Source organism: Perissodus microlepis, chromosome 2 (assembly GCF_051167445.1).
Source record: "Perissodus microlepis isolate ML-2025 ecotype Zambia chromosome 2, ASM5116744v1, whole genome shotgun sequence".
NCBI lineage: Eukaryota > Metazoa > Chordata > Actinopteri > Cichliformes > Cichlidae > Perissodus > Perissodus microlepis.
In genome coordinates this window covers 9,288,596-9,306,841 of record NC_140462.1, presented here as the reverse complement: position 1 = coordinate 9,306,841, position 18,246 = coordinate 9,288,596, and the positions used below count along the sequence as shown (strand labels likewise).

Genomic DNA, 18,246 nt, shown 5'->3' with positions numbered 1-18,246 from the left:
CTATGATGTGCACAAATGACTGAGTGTTGTGGAGGTTGAACTAATAGTTATGAGAATTTCAATTCTGATCTGAGAAACGCACCAGAGCGACTGAGAAAAACTGTAAGCAATTCAGCCCATGAAGGAACCTTAGACTGGAGCATGATGACTTTAAGTGAGAAATAATTTTAAAATTTTCTACAAATACAAAACTGCAGGTTAATATTTATATAATTTGATACACATGTGATTGGCATGACATGCATATTATTTTATCCTAGCGCATCATTTCTGTTTACAATCATTTATTAATTTCATGACTCGCTGGAAGAAAAACTTTTTGAGTTGAATAAATTTTCAGTTTGTTCAAATAATTTTTTGGGCATAAAAAAGTGATGCAATACGAGTTAATACAAGTGTTCAAGTAAAATGCCATTTAAATTGATAGTATGTGCAAAACTCCAGTGGCGCAATCGGTAGAAATGACATTGAATTAAATTAATAATAAAACTCTAAGATTAGTTATTTGATTTCTAAAATGCTTATTAGTTTTATTTAAAAGATGTTAGTTTATAGAATACACTTCTATGTGTCATGAAAGTAATTATGAACTTGAACACAAAAATACACACCATGTTAATGAACCATACACAAATACTCAAAAACTGTTCCACCTATTTTCCTCCTCTTATCCAATTCAGGGTTGCAGGGGTGGGCTAGAGCCTATCCCAGGTGCATAGGGTGACAGGCAGGGTACACCCTGGACAAGTCGCCAGGGCCAACACAAAGAGAGAGATAACCATTCACACTTATATTCTACCGACAATTTAGAGTCACCAATTAAGCTGACCCACCTAATTGCATGTCTTTGGACTGTGGGAGGAACCTGGAGAGAACATGAAAATTCCACACAGGCACCAGGACAGTGCTAACCAGTTTTGACTCAAAAACACAAACACTGTAAAATAATTTATCTTACAATATAATTTAGATTTTATTTCAAATTGTGTTTTATAATGGTTAATAAAGGAAAAAAGGAAAAAAGAAGAAGGCACTGTGCCATCTCCTATCAAGGAGTTAAAAAAAAAGAAACAGAATTAAATTATTTTGGGTTACATAAATTTCAATATTTTATGAGAACAGGGCATAATATTTCAGGTAAAATGTTTTTTGTTCACTATTAAGGCTTTGTTGTGTGATTCCTCCAGTTGATTTTCTTTCTTTCCTAGTGCGCCTCCTGGTGACGGATGTCTTAAACAACTGAAATTCCACAAAGCCCAAACTTGTGAAGTTCAATTAGATATAAATCTTCATTACAGTTCATTCATTTTCATCCTGAGCATTTGCTTTTCTATCTGCTTCATTGAGAAATTCCTGGTCAGGGTAGATTAGGAAGCCCGTAAAGGTGCTGTCTGTCCAAAAAGGATCAAAAAAGAGTCCGTTCTGCTCCGAGTAGAAGATCTGCAGCCAGACCTGGTCTGACTCCTTCAGGTGGAGAACAGTAGAACCAGACGCCACGTCATAGTTCCCAGTGTTTGCATCAAATGTTTTGATCTTGTACTGCCCATTGTGAACTAACCCGATGGCGAGGTGCTTGTTGGCCAGTGTGATGTCATAGGTAAAGTAATAAACTCCAGGAATAACGCAGACAAACTTCCCGCTGGAGGCATTGTAGTGATTCCCTTCATTCAGCAAGATCCGGGTGAAGCGGATGGGCGTGCGCTCTTTAGGATAGCTCTTTGTCACGGCCACAGAGAAAGCTGATCGTGCTTGCTTGCCACAGTTACAACCACCTGGAGCTCCTTCCTCGCCCATGTCACCCACGTCTCCTTTTTGTCCCCAGGTTCCAGATATTCCGGGTTTTCCACGTTGTCCTTTCAGTCCCCGAGGTCCGGCCTTGCCAATAATACCAGCACGACCTTTCTCACCCGGCTTGCCTGGGTTCCCAGGTCTCCCTGGATCACCTGATAACACATAAATAATGACAAGATGACAATAAAATAGTATAATCTGGGCACCAGTATAGCTGACATGCTTGAGCAGCTTAGCTATGTTCTTTAAGGCTATTGAAGATGCCCGGGTCCATTTACCATGTGTCTCACCAAGACCTCCTAGCATTCCTGTCTTCTCTTCACTATTCTATCTAAATAAAGGCTAAAAAATCCAAAATCGTGTTTTAAACAAATACTGTGCTCAAAATAAATAAAGGAACACATTTAAATCAGAGTGTAGAAAATCAGTTAAACTTCTGTGATATTGATCTGGTCAGTTAAATGGCGGAGTTGTGAATCACTTTCAGCTGCTTTGGTGTTCATGAAATGAACAACAGGTGCAGTAGAGGGACAACAATGAAACAGTTTCCCAAACAGGAATGGTTTTACAGGTGGAAGCCACTGACATTTTCCCTCTGACTATGTTTTTTCACTACTTTTGCATTTGTCTAGGGTCACTGCCAGTGTTGGGTAAGTTACTCTGAATTAGTAACTTAGTTACATTACTAGTTACTTCTATCAAAAGTAACTCAGTTACTTCAAGTTACTCGTTACTTTCAGAGTAACTAGTTACTAGGGAAAGTAACTTTGGTTTTACTCAGAATTCTCTTGTTAATGTGTTGCTTCTGTAACTGGATACCCAGCCAGACTGCCAGTCTTCTAGCTTGCTTACTTGCCACAAGTGCACTGTGCCACCTACCAATAGAAAGGAAAAAAATAATGTGCACACTTCCACGAGAGAAATCCCACGCCTGGACCGTCGTTGACCGCCGCATGATTCTAGCCTGCTTTTTATATCCAACACAAAAACTGCAGTCGTGGTGCTTTCGATTGTACTCAGAACTCGGAAATTCTGCCTTCTGAATAGGAAGATGTAGGGAACACCAGACTGCAGATGAGCTGCTTACAGGGCTGGACTGGGACAAAAAAAAAATCGTCCCGGGGAATTTGACTAGAGACCGGCCCACCATTATAGGAAAAATCATAAAGCCTTTGAATGAAAACAAACGCTGTTGTGACAGTGATGTACACTGTTCTGATGGTATATATGCATTAATCTATCAATCGTTTGTTGTAAGACTCAGATAATTATTTTTTTAAAAGCGAGACATTTTAAATGAGAATAAGAAAGAAAAGTATTTCTTTGTGCCCCCCTCTCCCTGTTAATGCCCTACCTGCCCCCCTGGCAACACTTTGCTAGATCCGCCCCTGCACAGTTACTAGCTGTCAGCTAAGTAAAAAAAGGATCCTGGTGTTATTTGTCTCTCAGAAACAGTTCATAACTTCCCTTCAACTCATTCATGTCACCTGAAAGGTAAACCTGTTTCTCCATCACCTGTTCAGCTCTGATGATTCAGTAAGGACATCTCCTGGTTTCATCTTCATGTTTCCATCTCACTACATATCCAAACCGACATCATGACCAGCAGCTTTACAGCTGTGGCTTCAGCAAACATCAGCTGATACTAGAAAGTAATATTAAATAAATTCTAACAACAGCTGATCAAGCTTAAACGTGCTGCTGTTGTTTAGCGCGACATCCGCTGGTTTCCTCTTTCTGGCGCAAAGTAGGCGATAAATAAACAAGAGAGAAAAGCCGATCAGCTGATCATTGATCAGTTTCATGATTGAAATAGAAACAGGAGAGGGAGGGGAGAGAATGAGAGGAGAAGAGGCAGCTGTGCAGCGTAAACACAGAATAACTCCAGCTTTGTGTCTTTTTCATTGTAGCTGAAGTCTGGGACAAAATGTTCCTTTTCACCTCAATACGAAACCCCTAATATTTTCTCTTAATACGAGACGATTCTGTTTTTTACGGGACAGTTGGCAACTCTAATAATTAACCGTATGAACAAAATAAAGTTCAACATCAGTAACATACAGGGAGTGCAGAATTATTAGGCAAATGAGTATTTTGTCCACATCATCCTCTTCATGCATGTTGTCTTACTCCAAGCTGTATAGGCTCGAAAGCCTACTACCAATTAAGCATATTAGGTGATGTGCATCTCTGTAATGAGAAGGGGTGTGGTCTAATGACATCAACACCCTATATCAGGTGTGCATAATTATTAGGCAACGTCCTTTCCTTTGGCAAAATGGGTCAAAAGAAGGACTTGACAGGCTCAGAAAAGTCAAAAATAGTGAGATATCTTGCAGAGGGATGCAGCAGTCTCAAAATTGCAAAGCTTCTGAAGCGTGATCATCGAACAATCAAGCGTTTCATTCAAAATAGTCAACAGGGTCGCAAGAAGCGTGTGGAAAAACCAAGGCGCAAAATAACTGCCCATGAACTGAGAAAAGTCAAGCGTGCAGCTGCCAAGATGCCACTTGCCACCAGTTTGGCCATATTTCAGAGCTGCAACATCACTGGAGTGCCCAAAAGCACAAGGTGTGCAATACTCAAAGACATGGCCAAGGTAAGAAAGGCTGAAAGACGACCACCACTGAACAAGACACACAAGCTGAAACGTCAAGACTGGGCCAAGAAATATCTCAAGACTGATTTTTCTAAGGTTTTATGGACTGATGAAATGAGAGTGAGTCTTGATGGGCCAGATGGATGGGCCCGTGGCTGGATTGGTAAAGGGCAGAGAGCTCCAGTCCGACTCAGACGCCAGCAAGGTGGAGGTGGAGTACTGGTTTGGGCTGGTATCATCAAAGATGAGCTTGTGGGACCTTTTCGGGTTGAGGATGGAGTCAAGCTCAACTCCCAGTCCTACTGCCAGTTTCTGGAAGACACCTTCTTCAAGCAGTGGTACAGGAAGAAGTCTGCATCCTTCAAGAAAAACATGATTTTCATGCAGGACAATGCTCCATCACACGCGTCCAAGTACTCCACAGCGTGGCTGGCAAGAAAGGGTATAAAAGAAGAAAAACTAATGACATGGCCACCTTGTTCACCTGATCTGAACCCCATTGAGAACCTGTGGTCCATCATCAAATGTGAGATTTACAAGGAGGGAAAACAGTACACCTCTCTGAACAGTGTCTGGGAGGCTGTGGTTGCTGCTGCACGCAATGTTGATGGTGAACAGATCAAAACACTGACAGAATCCATGGATGGCAGGCTTTTGAGTGTCCTTGCAAAGAAAGGTGGCTATATTGGTCGCTGATTTTGTTTTTTGTTTTTGAATGTCAGAAATGTATATTTGTGAATGTGGAGATGTTATATTGGTTTTACTGGTAAAAATAAATAATTGAAATGGGTATATATTTGTTTTTTGTTGAGTTGCCTAATAATTATGCACAGTAATAGTCACCTGCACACACAGATATCCCCCTAAAATAGCTAAAACTAAAAACTACTTCCAAAAACATTCAGCTTTGATATTAATGAGTTTTTTGGGTTCATTGAGAACATGGTTGTTGTTCAATAATAAAATTATTCCTCAAAAATACAACTGCCTAATAATTCTGCACTCCCTGTAGCACCCACCCAGCTGTATAGAAACTCCGTCATGCTAGCTAGTACGCAGTACGAAAAAGTCAGCATAACGAAAATAAACTCCACCTAAACTTGATTTATATGTGACTCAGATAGACTGCAGGTCATAACTTCTTACCTGAAGTTCAGTTCACCTGATACTCGGACCGGCGGCTGCTTCGGGTCTCTCCTCTTGCCTCCCTTTCCCTCATCCACCTGCTGGCTTCCACCACTTGCTAATGTTATTGAATCTGTGGAAGCTCCGCGATAGCCACCACACCAAGTAACGAATAACGAGCCTATTTAAATCCCAGTAACGAGTAACGCGTTCCTGGTTTTGGCATAATAACTAGTTACCGTGCTCGTTACCACAATAATAACGTAGTTACTGTAACGCGTTACTTAATAACGCGTTAGTCCCAACACTGGTCACTGGTAACAACTGGCAGGATGAGGTGATACCTGGATCCTAGTGGTTCCACGGGTAGTTCAACTCTTGAATGGCACATCACTGCGTGCCATTAACATAAGGTTTGCTGTCATAGAAGAGATTTCAGGGGATGACAGTTACTCTAGGAGAGCTGGACAGGCCATATAAGGTCCTTAGAGACTGGTGTCTGCTCCTTTGTGCAAAGAGGAACAGGATGAGCAGTGTGAGAGCCCCCCAGTATCATGGCAAAGCGTGTGGACATGGTGGACTAGCATGCCTATTACCCTCATTTTTTCCCTATATCTGATTGTTTTCAAAGTGTTCTGTTAATTGTGTGAGTAGTTTAATTGTTTTGATGACCAAAAGCTCTTAAGAGCCTAAAACGTTCCCTGTGAAATTGTCACTGACAAAAGAAAAGAGCATATTAATTGGCATGTTAGGGCTGTTCAGATGTTTTTTGACTCTTCAAAACTTGTGATAATAAATAATAAATCAACAGGCTCCTTTAAGCAACTGAAAAAGGTCTGAATATGAAGCTAATGACCAAAAAAGAGTCAAATGGCAATAAAAACATTCCCTTTACACTTAAGAACTTGCAACTTCAGACATCTGTGCATAGATGTTGGAGCGGTTGTGCTAAATAAAAATCAGATCAGTGACATATATGATGTGAAGATCATTCAAGTTCACAGTAACATACAACTAGAGATTAACTACTACCTTGATCTCCCTTCTCTCCCTTCTCTCCATCCTTCCCATCTTGGCCGTCTGTCCCGGGGGGCCCCATGGGGCCCATGGCCCCGGGTGATCCAGGGGCTCCTGGGTTCCCTGCAGGCCCCGCTGGGCCCGGCAGACTGCAGACCAGCTGGGATGAGTGGATGGTGAAATTCCGACCTCTCTTAGATGGGGGATTTGTTGACTGCGAGACGACAACTGACAGCACATAGATCATCACAAACATCTGGAGCATGATGGGAACTGTAGAGTCACAACGAGGCAAGGGGAAGCAACTGTTTACAACAATTATACTGACTTGAGTTTTGCAGCCATTAATCAGATGATGCAAACATCTGGTAAAAGATTCCTGGAGTCAACCAGAGACTAAAACTTAACACAACATGTGGACGGGCATCTAGATGGTGTGGCCATTTTCATGCAATCCCTCAGTAACTAATGACAAATCTGATGCATCTGTTATATGTTCTGGTTACATAAAAGCATGCAGCTTACAGTAGGTTATATAAAGAGAGTGTGTCAGCCATTTTAAAAGCACAGAGTAAGAACTCACCAGTTGAGAAATTATGACTCATGGGTATTTTTCAGCTCTGTCGGAGCCCTTTCTCTGCATCAGAGTGCACAAACCTTACTACATTTCCAACAAACGATTGAGGCAGCATTCTTCAAGAGAAGCTCTGCAGAGAAATGTGCAGCCCAGAGCCTCCGTAACATCCGCCCTGTTTATGCGAGTGATAGGCCAAAAAAAATAAATACTTTCACCATGATGTCATTACATTCAAGTCAGTGCAACAGCTGAAGCAGTGACACATCAGTGGTTCACAAACTCTGCTGTGAGGAAGCAAGAGGTTACACAACGAGGGCTAAAAAGGATAAAGCAGAAACATTTAGCTTGTTACACGTTGTGCATTTAGATACTAATGTCCTCAGAAGTGGTCAAATGTTGCAATAATAGAAAAAGAAAATGAAAAAAAAACCACATTTGCGTTTCCTTGTCTTATTACGAGCACTAAAATAGTCCCACGCTGTAAAGTTTATGAATAAATCTACTATGTAAAGCACATCTTACAAAAACAAGAGACACAAGAAAGAGGAACCACTGAAAAAACACGTCTGCCATTTTTTAGGTTTCTGACTGTGTTCATGTGTAATGCACGTGGATAATGTGTGAACCTGGTTAATGAGGCGCACAAGGACAGACTTCTCCCTGCAGTCTGAGATAAGAAACACTGAGATTGACTGCTTGTTTTTGGTGTCCTCTTCTCCACCTTGGAACCCTCATCAGGGCTTTCCAGAAAATCACCCAGTGAATGAAGAGGTAGCCATCTCATGTTTGCATTCATTTTTCAGTTCAGTCCATTAGGTGACGCTCTGGGTGACTTTTTTTTTTTTTTTTTTAGGTATTTGAGATTTTAGTCCTTTCCCTCTTTATCTCTGCCCTAGTTATGCTTAACACACAAGGCTACAAAAAGCAAAATTAAAAAGTGCATAATTATTTCTTTTTTTTTCCAAATAAATGATCCAGAATTGTTTGTCGCTGAACCTTGGCAAGGTTCAGTTTATGGTTTTTAAAAGCTTATGCAATAAAATAGTTCTAAAACTCAATTTACATGTGAAAAACCGTGTTACCTAAAATAAAAACTAGACTTTGGGGGGGGCGGGGTCAAAACTAACTGACATGATTTTGTAATCCTGGAAAACGAATTAAAATTAAATACAAATATTGATGAAATGTCTTTAGTTTTTGTTTGTTAGTTTGGTAAAGTTACAGCTTGCCCCCATGAGTTTTTAACTGACATCTTTAATGAGAGTAACTGTTTTCAGGAGCAGCGGGATTTTTGTGTGAAACTTAAACTGATCTCCTTAAATCTGGCCTCCAGCATTTGCCCTCTGTAAAATGATATTTTGCAAGGCTAAAGCTAATATTGAAAAAAGCAAAACATTAAAACAATAAACAATTAAAAAGTAAAGTGAAAAGCACAGGCTCACTGTCAGAACTAACAAGAGAGTCAAAATGAAATTTAAAAACAATAAATAAATAATTAGAAAATATAATAACTATAATAACTCTGGTGGGTACTTTTACAAAGAACTGTGTGTTTTTAGACCCTGATCACTTACATGGAGAACATGATCACTGAGAACATTACATAAACAAGCCGTTCCCTACAGCAGGGATTCAGTGAAGGGTGGAAACTAGAAGGGCAGCTTCCGTTTCATTTTGGCCTGTAGTGGAGGTCACTATGAAGTAATCCTCCACTTTCTCTTCAGATCAGTACTTAAATCGATGAAGTCTCAGACCTGACAGAAATGTTGGAAATGCCTTTTGAAGAGTTCTTTCCATATTACCTTTTGTTGTTGTGTACTAATTTACAAATCTCCCCACATACTTAAGTTTCCTCCATGTCTTTCTTTGGATCTGGGCCCTATTTCAGGAAGCCGGTTTAGTGCAAGTAAGTACACCCTGAGTGAACGAAAACTCTGGGTCTTCGGTTTCACAAAGCGAGTTCAGATGAAGCCTGAGTGAGTCACCATGACGACACACTCCGTGAAGCTAACCTGCCCCCTAGCAGGTTTACTGCAACTAACCCTGACTGTCCCCGCCTCTTTGTCGGAAACCTGACTGTAGGAAGTGTCAGACATGGCGTGCCCCTTCCTTGAAGAGCCAGTAGATGTTGGAGCCCAAATTCTCCGCAGAGCTCTCCGCCGGGAGAGAGTGATTAGAGCGCGTTTGGACATATTATCATTTCCTGATGATTTCCTGTGTGAACGTTACCGTTTCTCAGCACAATCCATAATTTATTTGGATAACATCCTCAGGCCATATATTGCTCATGTGACACATCGCGGACATTCTCTCAGTTCATTACATATTATTTGTACTGCACTCCGTTTTTTTGCAAACGGGAGCTTTCTGTACAATATTGGTGACGCTGAGCACGTTTCCAAGGCTACCGTCTGTCGGGCAGTCAGGAATGTTACAGTTGCACTGAAACGTCTCCTGCACTCGTTTGTGGTGTTCCCCGGTCACAGACCCACAAGATTCATCAAAGAGGGATTCCACAAAATTGCAGGTATCAGGATGAACAAAACCTAATCCATGATGTGGTGATACTTGAACTACTACTTACATGTTGCAGCTATTTTCAGGGTTCCCAGGCGTGATTGGCTGTATAGATGGCACCCACATTCCAAACATTGCACCCTCAGTAAATGAAGGGGACTATGTGAACAGGAAGTCTTTCCACAGCATCAATGTACAGGTACATAGTTCCCTGTAGCATTTCACACTAACAAGTGATGTCATTATAGTAATGGATGCTAATTTGTGTTCTCTGCACTGTGAAGATCATATGTGACGCTGCCAACATTATCACAAATGTGGAAGCCAAGTGGCCAGGCTCTGTTCATGACTCACGAATTTTTCGTGAATGTACACTGAGCACAAAATTTGGACATGGTGAGTTGAAAATACTTTAAAATATATAAAGACCAATTGCTACAGGGACATTTGAACTGAAGTGTATCCTTCTGTCTTAGGAGAGTTCACTGGCTACTTGCTTGGTGATAGGGGGTATCCATGTTTACCCTATTTGCTTACCCCTAACCCTGACCCTGAACCGGGCCCACAGCAGCGATATAATCTGGCTCATTGCAGGACAAGAGCCAGAGTTGAAATGACTATCGGAATGCTTAAGGCCCGGTTCCAGTGCCTTCAAAGACTCAGGGTCACCCCAGAAAGGGCATGTGACATTTTTGTGGCATGTGTGATTCTTCACAACATTGCCACAATTAGAGGAGAACACTGTCCTTCTGAACCAAACATCAGCAGTGATCCAAACCATGAACATCCTGACCCTCCCACGGACATACAAGATGGAAGAGCAGTCAGAGACACCATATGTCACAATCATTTCCTTTGACCCATCACCTCAACATGTTGAAAGAAGAATAAACAGATTTTTTGTTCAACTGGCTTTATTGGTCGCCTGTATTTCCTGTACACAAAGTATTAATAAGTATATTATTATGTTGTTCAAACACTGAAATAATTCGTCCATCTCTGACCACTTCACCCACCCTTAACTGATGTTCCAGCAGTAAAATCTCAATCTTGGTCTTTTGGCTCTGCTGCTTGAAGTGTTCCATTTCCAAGTCGCATTTTTTTATTTTCTTGATCAAATAGGTCTTGTACAGCTGCTTTACAGGGAGCTATTGAAACACAGAAAATAGCATTGACATTCATAGTACATGCCTACTTAGGTTGGTTGTAAATCAGTGCTGAACATCTTACTGAGGAAAGGTTTGTTGGAGAAGTGGCTGGACCCTCTCCCTCTTCATTTCCATCATCACTCTGTTAGAGACATAGAAAGTCCATGGTTTTATTATAGTACCACATTTTATTCAATTGTTATATTTTCCATTGTAAGATGTAAACCTCATAAAGTGTCTCTGTTGCTTCCTCCTCTGTAACAGCTGTCAATGTTTCTTCATTATTTTCCTGTAGTAAAGAAATTAACAACATTGCTGTTCTACTGTAAACTCATATAATCTGTGGAGTATTAAGAGTACTCACAACTGCATGTTGGTCTGGCTCAACAGGAGGCAGCACCAGATGCAGTACACCATCACCATCAACTGATAGAATATGAGGTTTATACAGGTCACTTATAACTTACAAGGGACCAGATGGCAATTAACAAACATATACCAATCACCTTACACTTCATTGTCATTATGCTCTCAAAGACAACCAAGACTGAGGGAAGGCAAAATCAGTAGGAAAATAACTTCACTACAAAATAATTCATTATGGTAAAGAGTTTATCAAATGAATGAGTAGCACTGCAAAGGTGACTGTGAAGAAAGGATGTATGCACATCATGTATTATTTTGAATTTACCTCTTATGTAGGCACTTGTGTCTTGCGGGGTTATTGACTCAAGAGGATGTCCCCGCAGAGATGCCTTCAGCCACAGGGCGCCCACTGTATTGGCTGAGGGCCAACTGCTCAGCCTCTGTGAGTGGTGGTGGTGGAGGACCCCCACCTGTTTTTCGGGCCTCCGCTTTTTTTCTGTTGGCTATAACGGGTCACATTTGAGCATACAGAGTAAGCAAATATGTACTTGTAATGTGCTCAGATAATTTCAATAAGTGCTTACAGAAAGAAAATTAATGTAGCCTCTAACTGCAATTGATTTACATAGGACAAACAGACCAAGCACTATGGCTCATAATACAATTACACCTTACCTGTTTGGACTATATTTTTATATTTCATTTTTACTTGCTGCCAGGAACGTTTGGGGCCTGTTGGGTTGCACCTGCGCTCACATCACATCACAAAATAAAATGTATAAAATAAAAAATAAAATAAAATATAATAAAATAACGTGTTAAATGGGTGGAAATCCCTAGATCAATGTTTAAATTAACACTCACACATTGACTCTGTCGGCTATGTTTTGCCATGCATGCTTCCTTTCTTTTGCAGCTGAGGCTGTGTTACTTTTTTTCCGCAAAATTTGCATGTTATCGGCATATGCTGCCATCAGAATTTCGGCCTCAAGCGCTGTAAAATACATTGACCGCGCCTTCTTTCCCTCCGTCTCCATGGTGACTCGCTTAATCTGTGCTCCACTAATCGGGGCTTTATGTATCCTCGTGCGCGCGCTTAACTTGGGGTTAAAGCAACTCCGTGTTGATTGAACTAATTGTTATCAGCCTTTCTGAAACCGAATATTCCGAGTTGGACAGTTCGGGGTTACTCAACCCTGAGTATCGTTTTTCACTCTGAGTTTTCTAAACCGGCTTCCTGAAATAGGGCCCTGGAGTCCATAACTGGAAAACACAATATGTATATACAGCCATGCTAACAACAGCTACTGAGGTTCAGCAAAATTAAAAGGATCAGCCGCCCAAGTCATGTTTCCAGCCATTGCTCATACCTCATGTACAACCCTCCACCCCCGCAAAAAAACCCAAAAAACAACAACAAAAAAAACCATACATTCAGGCAAATGGATTTTATTATAAAAAGAAATGCAGTTACGTTTCTCATGTTTCCTGTAAAGACTGAATTTGAAAGGTTTGAAAGTATTTAAATGTCTCCTGTTGAAGCGAAACACCTTTTTTGTTGTTGTTCTACATTTTATGGACATGCAGCTTCAAAACAATGTGTCAACATTAACTTTTACAAAATACTGTACACAGTTTCTCCAGCACTTCTTTCCAAAACACAAAACTTGAGTGAATGTGGGATTTTATATTTTACTGAGCAGCTGCTCTAGTAGAGTCCTTGGGGAGAGTTTAGGGGAATCTGCCGGGACTGAAAAGGTCACTGTCCCAAGAAGGAAGCCATGGGATCATCTGGCCTGCTGCGTTTCATGCGGAAGGCCTCCATCTCCTCCTCAGTGGGCGCCTTTACTTCAAACAAGCTGTTGTACGGCCTCTTCCTCTCATCCAGCTGCATTAGCATCTCCACCTGCTTCACCCGCTTGTCCTCTGCTTCTAGAGCCTGAGAGGGAGACGGCGGTTGGAGGTCAGACACGGAGAAACTCATCAAAACAAACACCGCAGTCAAACAAAAACATTACCTTCTTCAGCTTTTCCTTCTTCTTCTCCTCATCCTCCGAATCACTGCTGTCGGAGTCGCGCTTCTTGTTCTTTTTGTTCTTCTTTTTCTTCTTCTTCTCTTTCATCTTATCTTGATGCATCTGGTGATCACGAATATTTTAATAATGAACAATACATTTAAGCTTATTAACATTAACTGCAGCATTTTTTTTTTAAAAAACAGTGTCACTTACTTCTAGCAGAGTCTTGGGCTGTTCCTCCTCCTGTGGCTCAGTTAGTACCTCTTCAAATGGAGTGCACTCTGAGTTGTTCTGCAGGGGTTCATAAACAAACACAGTCAGAAAGTGAGAAATCTGTGACCACTTTATAAACTGATATCCTATCCATCAAACAAACGCTTCAAATACTCTCAGTAAATGTACTTACAATTCCAATTCCAGCTGATCCTGTGCAGTAACTCTGTTTGACCATGGAGTGGCAACACTTGTACCCCCAGAAGCCGTCTTTCCAGTAGGAACCCCAAATACACTAATGAGGAGATATGATCTTGATTTTAGGATAAAACATAAATAAAATGTAACAAAATTAGCCACACATTTACTACAGTCTCCCCTTCTTACAGTGTGGTTGTTGATGAGCACGTCCTCCTCATATTTGGAGCGAGCGACAGCCTTTTCGAGTCCTTTCAGCACAGCGCCGTGACGCGAATACTCCACGTAGTCCTCCGTCTGGGCCAACAGCAACTCCCGTGGTGGTGCATCCAAATGCTCCTGGCCTCCATACTGATTGTCACACAAAAAAAGCAGAAACGTCATCAGTAAAGCCCAGACTGTGACTGATATGGAGTTCGGTCTGTTATATCAGCCAATATTTTTTTTCTTTCCGATATCCCTAATATTTGTAGTTATTTATTTTCTCCTTTACACAGCTGATCCAAGCCCGACTGCTCAGATCAACTGGTTGTTTATGGTGTTCTCAAACATGCTGCCAACAGAGAAGCTGCAGAGTGCCATCCGGTGGACAAACTATGCAACATCTGCACTCATAAGATGGTTGAAGAAAGTTTCTCCCATCTCTTATGTACAGTTCATTCTTATTTTCATTTACTGGCCATTATAAATGCTCATACCAATAGATCAGCTAACACTAGGTGGTGCTGCTCCAGCTTTTAGAGTAAGAGGGGATTCAGATTAGAATTGGAAACTCGGAAACTACAAGCGAAGTGCAAATAAATAAACAGCCACTTCTAGCAATCTACTAGTTTCCACACAGTGCTATCAACACAGATTATAGACCAAAAAGTCACTGAGTGGGTTTTCACCTCAAACCCGGGAGGTTTGCTGGATGAGGATTTGGGGTAAATGGTTTATGCATCAGAAACTGTTCAATAAACTACATTGTTCGAGACATACTTTTGAGAGGCATCTACAGACAGTGAAGTTAAGCTACAATGGAAAAATTGGAATACTGTTCCTAATCGTGTCATTGTTTGGCTTTATGCATGCTGCGTCACATATTTGGAATAAATAAATAAATAAATAAACAAATAAACAAATGAATAATGTAGAGGCCTCATCCTGTTGCTAAATGAATACATATCAGCCGTGTACCTTCTCCAGGATGCTCTCCCTCTGTTCTTCTTTGAAGTCCTCCTTCTTGACCTTGAAGGAGCGATGCAGCAGCTCCAGTTTGGTGGGGTCAGCCTGCAGATGCACCTCGGAGCCTTTCTCATAAGCCTCCCAGGCAAACACTGTCACGAGACAATGACAATTACTACAAATTACACTCTGTGGTCCTATCACATAAGAAAAAGCTCAGATTTCATCATAATTATCCTTTACTAAGTAACAATGATCCTGCCTTTTGGAGTCTCATATATAACATACGTGTGACAGGAGAGGCACTCTTTAATTTAGTCGTGTCTAAATAGATGTATAGATGTTAACCACTATTGTTAGCAGGCTGCTTTTTACTTTTTGCAGCTGATTTTTACTCTATAAATGCTGATTTTTCCACTTTTGGTAACCTATTATAATTCGGTCAAACATTCAACAGTTTTGATCACAGTGGCCAAAAATGAATAAATCTCTAGACTCATTTCCAATATAAGTAAAGTTATACTTCCAAAACCTAAAGAGTTAAGGTTGTGAGGTGTTTGAAAAGAAGGAACCATAACTTTAGGACTTACATTGTGTTTGAGCCATGGAAATTGTGGCTCCACTGTAGCGAACAAAGTTGTCTCCAGCGTACCCCACTCTGTTACACAAAACAGTTCAAAAATGATTTCAGTGTCCACTCAGTTACTCCGAGACTATTTCTACTATTACTCTGTCGATTTTATTTTTTTTTTTAAAAAAACAAACAACAACAAAAAACAAACCCATAACTTACTCATCAGGGTTCTTGCCAGTGTTGGAGTACGGGTTCTCTCTCATTGCTCGCGTCTTTGGATCGTAGTACGCTGAATTTGGATCCAGATTTCTCAAGTACTGTGAAAAACAGACATGAGGAGTTCAGATTACAGAGAAATTAGTAAACTGCAGTACCCCATCTTTCATACACAGAACTGCTGAAAAGTCATTTGATTTTATTATATTTCGCTTGAAAACAAACACGAAGGAAGCGTGAAAACACAAATGAAACACAAAACATGACGCAAAAACAGAGTCTGTGTAACTGCAAAAGCCCTCTGAATCAAAATTTGGTATAACTGCCTTTATTCATTAACATAGCCTGAACTCTCTTAGGCAGCCTTCTTGTATTTTCTGTAAGTTGTCTTCAGTAATAGTTCTCCAGCCTGCTTGAAGGACATTCAAAGCTTTTTCATGTTCACAATTTAAACAAGATCTCGATACAACTGTCTCCTTGTAAGGAAAATATAAAAGGAACATGGTGTGGCTCACAGCTTTTACACAATAATGTGGGCAGTAACACTGTGTTGTGTATTCATTTTATGCCTGTGTACACAGTTTATCATCAGAAAAAGCACAAATGACTCATGTTTTACTACGTGGCTCTTACTTTAGCTGTGTCTTCTCTGATACGCAGATTCCTGACAGTGATTCGTCTCTTGGAGTCAAAGTTCTGACCGGGCATGTCGATGTCATCTGCATATTTGTCTTCATCCTCGTCTTCACTGTCATGTTCCCACTCCTACAAAGAAAGAATGTAAGGTTATTAAACTGCAGTCTGATATTTGCCTCCAAAACTGGGAAAAATGTATTATTACCATGTTAATATGAGTGAGCACTTACAGTCTGGTCCAGTTTTCCCGAGGCCAACTCATCCTGAAGTTTCTGTGCTTTCAGTGTCCTTTTGGCCTGAGAAACAAATAAGAATTCAGTCATGTGGTGGTGGACCACAACATCGGCTTACCAATGTTTTGACCTCTGGAGCTCAGTCATGCTGGTCTGCTTACCAGATCTACTTTGGCGTACTCTTCAACAATGCGCTGATGTTCCTCGGGGTCGTAGCCATTCCAGCGATCACGCTTTCCATCATAGTCCATGGTGAGCTGGATCTGAGCGTGTTCATCTGGAGCAATCCCTGTTCCTGTGAATTTGGCACCAACTTTTCTGGGTCGCTGGTGGGACAAAATGAAAGGTAAGATGCTAACTTAGTACAAATAATATAACAATATATAATATACAATAATAATAATAATGATAATAATACTCCTTTGATATCCAGGATAAGCAAACCCTGAATATTAATTTGTTCCAGCAGATAACTGTAAAAATGTTTCATCGGTTTTACCTCCAAGCAGTCTTTCTTCTTGTGTGTCATGGCACCACAGTTTTCACAAGCCCCTTTACGGAACTTAGTTGCAACTGCACTCTGTGCGGAGACACAAAGTGAAGCTTTTAGATTTTGTGGCAATATATCTACTTCTGTGTCCACATGAGAGAAAAACTCGCCTCATTCTCACCTCCTGCACTCCTCTCTTGTACCACTCTCCAATTGCGGAGTACTGCTTCTCATTCTCACTCTGTGGTCTTTGATGCTTTAGTGTGGGCCTTTTTGATGGGTCGATGTACCACGGCACTGATGAAATGTACTGTGGGATGTGGGGGTTTATGTCCCTGTAGGACAGATGCGTTCACGTTACATATCACACCATTCCTTCCATCAGCTGCCTGAAAGCACACACTTTCTGCACAGGCACAAACTTACTTTCCCTCCTCGTCCACCTCAGCTGGAGCGTTTCCCAGCTTTCTCTGCTCCTCCAGCTCCTTCTTCTTCCTCCAGTCCTCTCTGGTCATCTTCTTGGGCTCATCCAGGCCCACGATCCCCTCCGAGTTAACGTTGGTCTGCTCGGTCATGACTGAACCTGCCGCCAGAAACACGCCGCCGGGGACACCGTCACGGGTTTAGTATAAACACCCGTCTACTCACCTACACTCAGCAATTATGTGTTTCACTTCTTAAAACAAAGGCTAAAACTACAGTTTTTATTGCAGTATTGGCCAAACTAGCTGTTGCCGAATGACGTACACGTAGAAGAGGCATTTTACTTAATTTCTGTGAAAATTCATAAACCAATTCACTCACTTACCTTGATAAGGCTCCACAAATAAACTTGATGTTTATATTCCTTCCGTAAAATCAGCAACTTCCCCTGTATTTGACCCCTTTTTTAAAACTCGTCGGTTCTGTTTTGACTAAAATGCGATCGTCGCCATTTTACATCAGCTATAGTTACGTCACGTCCTTTCTGTGGAGTCGCTGCCGGAAACAGCGACTTCTAGAGGACAGTCAGAGTACAGCACCTCAACCGCAAGAAAACAGGTGGTCTTTACTTTCTTTTACTTGGGAAATTTCATATCAATAGTCGAAGCAAGTTAGTTTCTAACCCTTTATTTGAATGTGTTTTGATCTGATATCTCAAGTCTAAAAAAGCATAGCTTAAACTGTATTGTTAAAATTCACTCAGAAGTGTTTCTCTGAAGAACTGTGTCAGTTTTATGCAACATTTAGTCGCTAATGTGGCTTTAATTTACGATTTCTCCTAGTGAAATGAACTTGTGTGTCTGTACATAATTACTGACCACGTTTTAGGTACTCATTATTACAAATCTCTAATCAGCTAGCCACAGCACAGCTCTGAA

General features: G+C 40.9%; 2 protein-coding genes across 2 annotated transcripts; both read right to left on the bottom strand.

Annotated features, from left to right (window-relative positions):
* Positions 1–534: 534 nt before the first annotated feature.
* On the bottom strand, positions 535–7,880 carry c1qtnf2 (C1q and TNF related 2). Its single transcript, XM_084944322.1, has 3 exons — positions 7,116–7,880; positions 6,548–6,805; positions 535–1,943 (listed from the first exon to the last, which is right to left on the bottom strand). Exons 1-3 carry the CDS (start codon positions 7,135–7,137, stop codon positions 1,300–1,302), a joined length of 924 nt encoding a protein of 307 aa, XP_084800448.1. The 5' UTR covers positions 7,138–7,880; the 3' UTR covers positions 535–1,299.
* Positions 7,881–12,573: 4,693 nt separating this feature from the next.
* On the bottom strand, positions 12,574–17,855 carry slu7 (SLU7 homolog, splicing factor). The gene is made up of 15 exons (XM_084944250.1): positions 17,694–17,855; positions 17,312–17,468; positions 17,067–17,220; positions 16,895–16,975; positions 16,557–16,721; positions 16,393–16,458; positions 16,160–16,291; positions 15,530–15,627; positions 15,327–15,394; positions 14,749–14,888; positions 13,759–13,920; positions 13,565–13,666; positions 13,372–13,449; positions 13,159–13,278; positions 12,574–13,079 (listed from the first exon to the last, which is right to left on the bottom strand). Exons 2-15 carry the CDS (start codon positions 17,458–17,460, stop codon positions 12,900–12,902), a joined length of 1,695 nt encoding a protein of 564 aa, XP_084800376.1. The 5' UTR covers positions 17,461–17,468; positions 17,694–17,855; the 3' UTR covers positions 12,574–12,899.
* Between the last annotated feature and the right edge of the window lie 391 nt (positions 17,856–18,246).

Excerpts from the sequence above, each read along its gene's own strand:
- slu7 (XM_084944250.1), bottom strand. The coding sequence starts at position 17,460 with ATGACCGAGCAGACCAACGTTAACTCGGAGGGGATCGTGGGCCTGGAT. Across the intron at positions 17,221-17,311 it reads GAGGTGGACGAGGAGGGAAA|GGACATAAACCCCCACATCC; the intron begins GTAAGTTTGTGC and ends TCTGTCCTACAG. Across the intron at positions 16,292-16,392 it reads CGGGAAAACTGGACCAGACT|GAGTGGGAACATGACAGTGA; the intron begins GTAAGTGCTCAC and ends CTTTCTTTGTAG.
- c1qtnf2 (XM_084944322.1), bottom strand. The coding sequence starts at position 7,137 with ATGAGTCATAATTTCTCAACTG. Across the intron at positions 6,806-7,115 it reads GAGTCATAATTTCTCAACTG|TTCCCATCATGCTCCAGATG; the intron begins GTGAGTTCTTAC and ends GTGACTCTACAG. Across the intron at positions 1,944-6,547 it reads GGGAGAGAAGGGAGATCAAG|GTGATCCAGGGAGACCTGGG; the intron begins GTAGTAGTTAAT and ends ATGTGTTATCAG.